This window comes from Sarcophilus harrisii, chromosome 5 (genome assembly GCF_902635505.1).
Source record: "Sarcophilus harrisii chromosome 5, mSarHar1.11, whole genome shotgun sequence".
Taxonomy (NCBI): domain Eukaryota; kingdom Metazoa; phylum Chordata; class Mammalia; order Dasyuromorphia; family Dasyuridae; genus Sarcophilus; species Sarcophilus harrisii.
Window position 1 is genome coordinate 107195353 of NC_045430.1, and position 10273 is coordinate 107205625.

General features: G+C 38.9%; 2 protein-coding genes across 5 annotated transcripts in view; one reads left to right on the forward strand and one right to left on the reverse strand.

Annotated features, from left to right (window-relative positions):
- Window positions 1-871, reverse strand: part of NCAPD2 (non-SMC condensin I complex subunit D2) — a 40840-nt gene extending 39969 nt beyond the window's left edge. For 2 of the 4 annotated variants that reach the window (XR_004229504.1, XM_023504562.2), the window contains exon 1: window positions 608-721. The gene's annotated coding sequence lies outside the window, so the exon portion shown is untranslated. Of the gene's footprint in view, window positions 1-465; window positions 581-607; window positions 722-782 lie in introns of those variants that run through there. The other 2 variants (XM_031938286.1, XM_031938285.1) reach the window with 2 other exon arrangements.
- Window positions 775-2506, forward strand: MRPL51 (mitochondrial ribosomal protein L51). The gene is made up of 4 exons (XM_003771213.4): window positions 775-860; window positions 1490-1669; window positions 1757-1867; window positions 2174-2506. The coding sequence occupies exons 1-4, from the start codon at window positions 803-805 to the stop codon at window positions 2368-2370; spliced, it is 546 nt and encodes a 181-aa protein (XP_003771261.2). The 5' UTR covers window positions 775-802; the 3' UTR covers window positions 2371-2506.
- The last annotated feature ends 7767 nt before the right edge of the window (window positions 2507-10273 follow it).

Genomic DNA, 10273 nt, shown 5'->3' on the forward strand with positions numbered 1-10273 from the left:
CCCCTAGTATTAAGTATTATATAGTAGGTACTTAAATGCTTTCTGAATTGACAACTGAACGTTTCTAAGTCTTAACAATCTTGTGAGAACTAGGCCGAGGCGGCAGTGTTACTTCCCATTTTACAGGCAGGGGCGCTGAGCGTCTGGCCAACCCATTCCATCTCCGACAAATAGCCGGCTTCAGGGGCTAACAATCCCACTGCCTTTCCACTTTCCTCTTGACCCCCATAGGGCAGGCAGTGGAAGCATTAATTATCATCATTTTAGGGACGAGGAAGACCCAGAGACGAACTCATGCTGCAGGGGGCAGAATTCGGGCCTGCACATCCAAGTTGCAAAGGCCTATTTTTATTTTTTAGGCCGCAAAGAGGAAAATCCTTCAAATTGAGGGCTTTTCTGCAGCAAAATGCGCGCTTCACGTCACCCAAGCGGCCTGAGAGCTGCCCTCCGGGACCCTCTCCATACCTCTCGGGCTCCCTCGTTCCTCAGGTTCCACGTTCTTTAACCCAGCACGCAGGATTCCTAGAACGTCTCCGACCCAACTCCCCCACCACCACCCTCTACAGTAGCCGGCAGTTACAGAGCGTTCCTCCCTTCATTTACTCACCTTCCTAGTACAAATTAAGAGCCGCAAAGAAAATTCGCGCGTCGGGGGAACGCTCGAAAAGACAGCCAATCAGTGCTGCGCTTCTAGGGCACCGACCAATCACCGCGCAGCGAGGGGGGGGGAGAAAGGACCGCCTTTTTACTTTGAGGCGCGCGGACGAAGCCTCAAAACAAACCTTTTTAAATCTCAACGGTTATGACGCAGGCCAATCGCGGAGTTCCGACCAATGGGAAAAGAGTAGCGGACCTGTCACGTGAGTCCTCGGAAGTGGGGAAATCGGGGAACTTGTTCAAAGTTAGGTTGTTCTTAAAGTGCCTTCCTATTTACTGGTCGTGGAGAGGATGCTCTGATCATGTCCCGGATGGAGCTCCAAAGCTAGGGTGCGGTTGAAGATGTACCTGCGGCTAATCACCCAGCCACTGGCAACGGCAGCAGATCGCAAATCTGACTCGGCTCAGTTCTAGGCAATAAACCTTGCATCCGGTTGCGTGGGAAGCTTCAGAGAAGCAGCCATGCGTGACCTCCTCCTGACTGATTCTTAGGCCTTCCAAGGCCAGCGTCCCTGCTAACGTGTTCCTTATAGCTGCGAGACCCCTAGGGGGAACCGAAGGCTAGCCCCAATGCCCTCGGGTTTTCCCTTTTTTCTGGTGTAAGGCCCAGGAAAATCTTCAGCAGCTCAACCTGTGAAAGCAGTGTTCACATTCAAACCCTGAAGCAGACAGTCTATTTCCGGGGGCGGGTTGTCCCTCCAGGAGGCGGGGCCCGATGCTTGGGGAAGAGAAGGAAGGGGGCGGGGCAGGGGAGGGGGGGCGCGAGCGAGCCTGGAACAGAGGAGTCTGGGAACGACAGAAATAAGCTTCCGCTTGCCTCTTTATGTGTAAGGTGAACTAGAGCGGCCGGCGCTGCCCTCTCGCGGAGGCCTCTGGGACGTTGTCCTCGCTTTCCCAGAATTCTGGGCGACACCTGATCGCCGAGTCTGGCTAATGGCGTGGTCCCTGACCCGGTGGGCGGGCGATACGCTATGGCGCTGCGCCGCCGGGGCCGCCCGGAGCTTCTCCTTGGGTAAGTATCCCGGTAAAAGGGGAGCCCAGACATAAGAAGACTCCTCCGTAGGGCGCTTGCCCATTGCTCTTAACGTTCCTTCTCCAGGCGTCCCTAAGACAGTCCCCGTGAAGACAGCCCTCCCGCCCCTTAAGGTAGTGGATCGATGGAATGAGAAGAGGAGCCTGTTTGGGGTGTATGACAACATCGGGATCCTGGGTAAAAATAAACACTGGGCCGGGGCTGGGAGGTGGAGGAGTTCCGGGAGAAGTCTGATTAGTTTATTTCATTTATCTTAATTCCCGGGGGAGAGAGGGACCAAGGTGTACGTTCAGGGGGTTATTTGCCTTTAATAACGCGGGAGAATGAATTGCTATTCCCTGGGCCTTACGAAGCAGTTCTGAGCTGTAAGAGACAAAATAAAGGAACATTTTAAATATAAAGAGTATTTCTAATAGTCGCCTCCACCGTTATCTCGGTCTTCTGTGCCTGGAATTAAGAATGGGTTTTCCATTTGCCCCACAGGAAACTTTGAACGGCACCCCAAGAATCTGATTAAAGGGCCCAAATGGCTCCAGGGCTGGAAAGGGAATGAATTGCAGCGGTGTATCCGGAAGAAGAAAATGGTCGGAGATCGCATGTTTGTTCAGGACTTGCACAACCTAAATAAGCGGATCAAATACCTCTACAAACAGTTCAATAGAAAGGGGAAGCACCGATAGAGAACTCTAGCTGGTGACCATAGGAACTCTCGTCCCTCATCTGTCACCCGCCAGGGGCACTTTTTGGGTAGAGAAACTTCTCGGTGTGGAGAAAGGCCTTTGTAATGTGTTTACAATAAAATTGGTGGACTAGGTATTTGGTTTTTCTTTGCTATTCCTTTTTGTGCCTATCTCACCTCTAAACTCATCTGTAACCGTGAAAGCCCTGTCCTTGACTCATCATTTTGCCCCCTGCTGATTTAAGGATCAACTCAGCATCTCTGGCATGTTAGCCCATTGTTCTATCATGGTAGCGCTATCACCTTTATCTAGTTCTTCAGAAGTAGTCTTTGTATCCATGGTGCCTTGGGCATAGTAGGCATTTGGGAAATAGTGAGTTGAGTAGACTTAAAAGTTGTTTCAGAGTAGAACTCAATATTAAAGAAAGACTTTTTCTTGTGAACAACTCTTAAGTATTAAGAGCACTTAATTATTACCAACCTGAAGAGTTGGTAAGAAGACATTGCTACTACTATTCAATGTGGTCTTTTTATGTTTTAAAAGTGCTGCTTTGTAGCTCCTTTCCTATCCTATTTGGAATTTATTCCTAGAGATCCTTCCATGTTGCTGTCTTGTAATAGTGGAATGGGAGTTAAGCTCATATTCCATGAGGCAGTCTGGTCCCACTTGGCTCCTCTGGGTGCAGGAAAGCAACAGAAGAATTGTGTCAATATTTGTGTGAATCCTCAGCTAGCTTAATTCTAATTGGTGTATTCAAGGTTGTGTTTGGAAAGGGCACTAGCTCCCTTTCTTTATTTTTTGTCGGCATAAAAGAGTCTCAGCTGGCCATAAAACAGTTTTGATTAGGTCCTTGCTGCATTGTTTTATTTTTATATCAAATTATAATTAAGAAAATTCCTGATATTAGCTTTCTCTTCTACCACTGATAACAATTTAGCATCAACACTATAACAAGAATTTATTGTTTACTCTGGCTATGTGCCAGAGAAGTTTAAGACTATGTGGTCTCATGCCTTATTTTGGGAGATTTAACTATTCAAAAAAAAAAAATTTGTCAATACAAGGTATTGCATAGTAATTACCAAATGACTTTTATAGACAGGAATAAGGAAGAGTTAACAGTAGGGAAGGTTTTTGTGGAAGAGCTAGAATACGAACTGGGTCTTTGAGGAGATGAGGAAAGCGAAATGAGCAAAAGGATGGAGACAAAGAATGGCAAACTTGTTTTTCTTTCACTTGTATAATTCATAATAATTTTCTATTGCATGTTATAACCTGAAAGATATGTTGGCTGAGTAAAGAACTAACCAACAGTCTTAACCTGGAAGACATACTTGTTGTAGTTCATTGACAAAACTGGCTATGTGAACCTGGAGTAGTCACCTACTGGCTCAGTGCTTCTGGCAACTCTATAACTCATATTGCAAAATAATGAGATTTGCATTAATAGAGTAAGTTTCCTTCTAGAAGTTCTTTATCCCAATGAAATTTGGATTCCCAGCCAAAGAAACCAAACCACAGAATCCTCTCGGTTGGAAAGACTTCAGAGGCCATCGAGTCTAACCTGTACCTGAACAAGAATGCCCTTTACAGAGTGAGAGATTTTAAAAAGATTATTTCATTTTATAATCTTGATAAGCTGGGCAGACTAAATAGTTATTTTTGCCCTCTTAACACATGAGGAACTAAGTCTTTGGATCTAGTGAGGAACTCCAAAGTGTCAAGAGTGGTGAAGCTGAAACTAAAACCCAGGTTTTTGGATTCCTAGGAAGTTCATTATGCCATTATTCCCCTTTTTTTTTTTTTTTTTTTTTTTTTTAATTAAATAACTTTTTATTGACAGAACCTATACCAGGGTAATTTTTTACAACATTATCCCTTGTACTCACTTCTGTTCCGATTTTTCCCCTCCCTCCCTCCACCCTCTCCCCCAGATGGCAAGCAGTCCTATACATATTAAATAGATTACAGTAGATCTTGGATACAATATATGTGTGCAGAACTGAACAGTTCAAAAAACATTTTTTGCTCAGGGAGAATTGGATTTAGAAGGTATAAATAACCTGGGAAGAAGAACAAAAATGCAAGCAGATTACATTCTTTTCCTAGTGTTCTTTCTTTGGGTGTAGCTGCTTCTGTCCATCCTTGATCAATTGAAACTAAGTTAGATCTTCTCTTTGTTGAAGAAATCCACTTGCATCAGAATACATCCTCATACAGTATCGCTGTTGAGGTATATAATGATTTCCTGGTTCTGCTCATTTCGCTCAGCATCAGTTCATATGCCATTATTCCTATTCCCATTACTAGATCACACTGACAAGAATAATAATAGCTAGCTTTCATGTAGTGCTTTAAGTTTTGCAAAGTGCTTTACATGTTATCTTATTGATCCATACCCCAACACCATGACATCAGTACTGTTATATGCCCATTATAAGTGAAGAAACTGACACTTTTAACAAGTATATTTGAGAAGAGGGTTTCAAGGCAGGTATGTCTAAGGGAGATTTGAACTCAAGTCTTTTAACTTTGCTTTCCTTTCAAGTTGCAAATTACTTGTATTATTGCATATTACTCCATTAATTTGACTCTTAAAACTTTCATTTTTTTCAAGTAGAGTTTCTAAAATTGGCAGTTTGAATTCTATTTGGTGAATATTTGATTTCTCTAAATATTCAAATCAAATACAAAGGACCTATGAAGGAAGACACTATCTATTTCCAGAGCTGATAATTAGAAATATGTGTAAAATGGTTTTACATATGTAACTATATTTACATCTTTGTCAAATCATGGCTTTCTCTAGTGTGATTTGGGCAGAGAAGAAGGGAGACAGTTTGAAATTTAAAATGTAACAAAAAAATTTTTAAAAGATAGTATTTATTTGTAAAAGGCTTTATAAACTTAAAAGTTTTACATAAATGCTAGTTATTATTAAGAGGGGAGAACTCATAGCTGTAAGTTAGACATTGGAATGTTTTATTATGAGGACAGTTAGATGTTGCAATGAACAGAGCACTGGCCCCGAAGTCAGGAGGACCTGAGTTCAAATTTGGCCTTAACACTTAATACTTCCTCCCCACTTCCCCCAAGAAAAATGTTTACCATGATAGAACTTTTTTATGGTTATTAAATTCCTCATAGTAATGAATGAAAATGGAATGAGGTATAGTAGTGGAAAGACTAAAGAATCAGTAATCAGACAAACCTGTGTTCTAGTCCTAGTTATGCTTCTAATTAGAAGAGAGGCTTTAGACAAATTGCTTTGTGCCTCGGTTTTCCTCATTTTAAAAATGAAGGTTTTTTTTTTAAAATCTAGGGTCCATTACCAACCTGATTTCGAATTATTTGTGATTCCCAAGTAAGAATAGATTAAAAAAAAAAAAAAAAAACCAAACCAACTCCTTTCCCTGCTAATTATCCCTCATTGCCTTTCATATCAACTCAATCCTTGCAGAGTCTGTAAATTGCTCTGCACGTCCTTTCTCTGTTAGCCTCTGGACTCATTCATTTTCTCACACTCCTGTCTTTTTAAACTCTATGAAACTTCACTTTCCTAAAAAACCAAAAAGCAACTATCCTTTGCAGGCCTGATTTAATTTTTTAAAAGCTGGAACTTTAATACTAAAAAGAGCATTTTTGTAGAGCAGAGCACGAGGAATGTATGTGAAATAACCTTTTTAATATTGTTTTTTAAAAGGTAAAATAAATTGCACTTATATGTTCAAAACTATTCTGCTTTTATGTGCTCCTGAACTTGTGTACATTATAAAATTTGTTTCAGTAGACTTTTTTTTTTCACAACAGTATTACTAAATTTCCATTTTCTAGACTATCCCCATCCCATGAAAAGCCAAGAGAAAGGAGAAAAAACCTCTTGTAAAAAGTAAGAACAAACAAAATAATCCATAGTTTCAGGGTCCAAAAAGGTATGTCTTTCTGTACTTTAAGGTTATTATTCCTGTTTTAGGAATAGATAATATGCTTCATCATAGGTTTTCTGGAGACATTGCATTAGTATTGAACTGATCAAAAATCCTAAGTCTTTCAAAATTGTTTTTAAAATATTTGTATAAGTTGTTCTCCCAATTGTGCTCACTTTACTCTGAAACACTTTATACTATCCATGATCTTCTTCAATCATCTCTTGTTATCTGTTATGGTACAGTAATGTTTTCTTATCTTCATATACAACAGTTTGTTCAGCTCTTCCTCAATTAATGAATACTCTTTAGATTCTAGTTTTTTTTTCTTCTCCTTTTAGTCCTTTTTAGAATCAGGAAGTTTGTTTTGCTTTTAATGATTTTCCCCCTTCTCCAGTTTATTCCTTTTTTTTTTTAATTAAAGCTTTTTACTTTCAAAACATATAGATGAATAATTTTTCAATATTGACCCATACATAGCCTTGTTTTCCAAATTTTCCCCTCCTTCTCACTCTCCCCTAGATAGCAAGTAATCCAATGTTATCCATGTTAAAATATATGTTAAATCCAATATATGGTACAAACATTTATACAATTATCTTGTTGTATAAGAAAAATCAGATCAAAAAGGAAAGAAAATGACTAAGAAAACAAAAAACAAGCAAACAAGAAAAAGAGAATATTATGTTGTGATCCATTCTCAGTTCCCACAGTCCTCTCTTTGATATAGATGGCTCTCTTCATCACAAGATCTTTGAAACTGGCCTCAATCATCTCATTGTTGGAAAAAGTCATGTTCGTCAGAATTGATCCTTGTATAATGTTGTTGCCATGTACAATGATCTCCTGGTTCTGCTCATTTCACTTAGCATCAGTTCATGTAGGTCTCTCCAGGCCTCTCTGAAATCATCTTGATCCTTCCTTATATTCCATAACATTCATATACCATAATTTATTCAGCCATTCTCCAACCGATGGGCATCCACTCAGTTTCCAGTTTCTTGCCACTATGAAAAGGGCTGCTATAAACATTTTTGCTCATGTGGATCCCTTTTCCTTCTTTATGAATTCTTTGTGTTATAAGCCCAGTAAAATACATCTGGATCAAAGGGTATGCACAATGTGATTGCCCTTTAGGCATAATTTCAAATTGCTCTCCAGAATGGTTGGATCCATTCACAGTTCCACCAACAATGGATCAGTGTCCCAGTTTTCACACATCCCCTCCAACATTCGGCATTGTCTTTTCTTCTCATTTTAGCCAATCTGAGAAGTGTGTAATGGTATCTCAGAGTTGTCTTAATTTACATTTCTCTGATTAAGAGTGATTTAGAGCACTTTTTCATATGATTAGAAATTGTTTTAATTTATCTGAAAATTGTTCATATTCTTTGACCATTTATCAATTGGAGAATGGCTTGAATTCTTATAAATTTGAGTCAATTTTCTCTATATTTCAAAAATGAGGCCTTTATCAGAACCCTTAAATGTAAAAATGGTTTTCCAATTTATTGCTTTCCTTCTAATCTTGTCTGCATTAATTTTGTTTGTGCAAAAACTTTTTAACTTGTTATAATCAAAATTATCTATTTTGTAACCAATAATGGTCTTCACTTCTTTGGTCACAAATTCCTTCCTTCTCCACAGATCTGAGAGGTAAACTTTCCTATGTTCTTCTAATTTGCTTATAATATCACTTATAATTAATAATGAACCCATTTCAACCTTATCTTTGGTATATGGTGTTAGGTGTGGGTCGATGCCTAGTTCCTGCCAGGCTAGTTTACAATTTTCCCAGCAGTTTTTCTGAAATAGTAAGTTTTTAATCCCCAAAGCTAGGGTCTTTGGGTTTGTCAAACACTAGATTGCTATAGTTATTGACTATTTTGTCCTGTAATCCTGTCCGGTAATCCTAGCCTATTCCACTGATTAACTATTTCTTACCCGATACTTAATGGTTTTGATGACTGTTGCTTTATAATATAGTTTTAGGTCTAGTTCAGCCAGGCCACCTTCATTGGCATTTTTTTTTTTCATTAAAATTCCCTTGAAATTCTTGATTTTTTGTTCTTTCAGATGAACTCTGTTAATTTTTTTGAGATCTTCAATTAATGAGCACCCTTTAGGTTCTAGGTTTTTTTTTTTCTCTCCTTTTAGTCCTTTTCAGGATCAGGAAGTTTGTTTTGCTTTTAGTGATTATCCCCTTTTCAGTTTTATTCCCTACTTGGCTCATGGTTTAATTTGAGGTATTCCTCTCCCAAACTCTGTATAATCCTCCTTTACTTATTTCAAGTAAGAGTAAAATTTATCTCACGCATGAGGACTGTCCTCATCCCTCCAGTTGTTATTGCCCTTCCCTCATATTTATATTTGTACTGATATTTATCTGACAGTGCTGTTCCCTGGGTGTACATTAGGTAGATATCCTGAGTGACCCTGTTAGTTCTGCAGTGGTATTGACCCCACAAGAGCTTGTGTCCTTATTTCTGCAAGCCCTCGGAGAAGCAGACTGCCAATTAACCAACAAATAACTGTAATGGAGAGAACACCTATTCTAGAGTCATGGTACCTGAGCTCAAATCCTCTCTGACACTACCTCTGTGAGTGCTGACATGCCACTCTCTGGGCTTATTTCTCAGTAAAATAAGGGAATGGAACAGGAAGTTCTTCCAGCTCTAAATCTGTAATTGGACATTTTGCCCACTAGGTGGTGGTACCCTCAAGACACCACCCAAGTAATTTGTGCTCCTTCCCAATTGCCTGTCAGATAATGAATGCTCTCTTTATAAATTCAAACCATCTCCCTGTCTCAGCAGCCTAAACTTTCATAGCTTCCTACCCACAGTGGTCACTGGCTCTGGATTTAACAGTGACCCAGGGTAGGAATCTAGTGATCTTCAATGTGAGGTATATGCAAAATGATCCATGGAATTGTGGGAAGAAAATATATTTATACACACACCTATAATCTAAAAAGGAAATTAAGCTTTTACTGAATTTAATTTATGGATTAGCCCTGCTCCCACTTGCTCCACATGTCAGATGGTTGTATTACATATGGAAGGTGAGTTATACAGAAAACATAGTTCGTAAGTAAGATACTCTCTGTATACCTCTAGTAAAGAGGTTGGTGGTGGGTTCTCTTGGATTCTTTTATTCATTTCATCACTCAGCATACAGTACACATTGTGGTTTGTGTACTTGGCCAATGAGATTTACAAATCCCAACAATTACAAAGTGGAGAATTAACTTTAAAAAGATTCCTGTAAAAAACCTCAGATTGATAATGTAAGTCCAAGTGAACAAGAAAATGGCATAGCTGACACTTCTGTTTCTTCATCTATTACATTATGATGTAAAAAGTTAAATGACAAGAAATAGAAGAAATTCAATATTATAAAGATATTTGAAATCTGGATTAACATTATTATAAATTAATAATATGGTGCAGCTAGATGGTGTAGTGGGTTAGAGGGCTGTCCCTGGAATCAGGAAGATCTCAGTTCAGATTTGGCCTCATATTAGCTGTGTGATCCTAGGCAAGTCACCTAATTCTGCCTCATCAATAAAATAAGCTGGAAAAGGAAATGACAAACCATTCTAGTATCTCTGCCAAAGAAAATCCTAAATGGAGTCACAAAGAATTGGATATGACTGAAAAATGACTCAACAACAATAGTTAATAATGATACTTGTCCTAAATGTATTTGTACCTTGAGATTTTAATTGATGATAATGACACAATGTTAAAATAACATTTTTAAAGTTTTTCTTGCTGAAAAATGTATTGCATATAAAAACTCATCTGCTCACTGAAACTTGATATTTTTCCAAAACGTTTTGGTATCTTCCATATGAATTTTCAAATTATAAAAAATAGAACACCTTTTAATTAGTTGGTAAGGACCATCAAGAAAGATGGAAATTTACTAGCCATATTTCAACAAAAACCTTTGCATAATTAGTAGTTGGGATT

Excerpts from the sequence above, each read along its gene's own strand:
- MRPL51 (XM_003771213.4), top strand. The coding sequence starts at position 803 with ATGACGCAGGCCAATCGCGGAGTTCCGACCAATGGGAAAAGAGTAGCG. Across the intron at positions 861-1,489 it reads AAGAGTAGCGGACCTGTCAC|GTGAACTAGAGCGGCCGGCG; the intron begins GTGAGTCCTCGG and ends TTTATGTGTAAG. Across the intron at positions 1,670-1,756 it reads CGCCCGGAGCTTCTCCTTGG|GCGTCCCTAAGACAGTCCCC; the intron begins GTAAGTATCCCG and ends TTCCTTCTCCAG.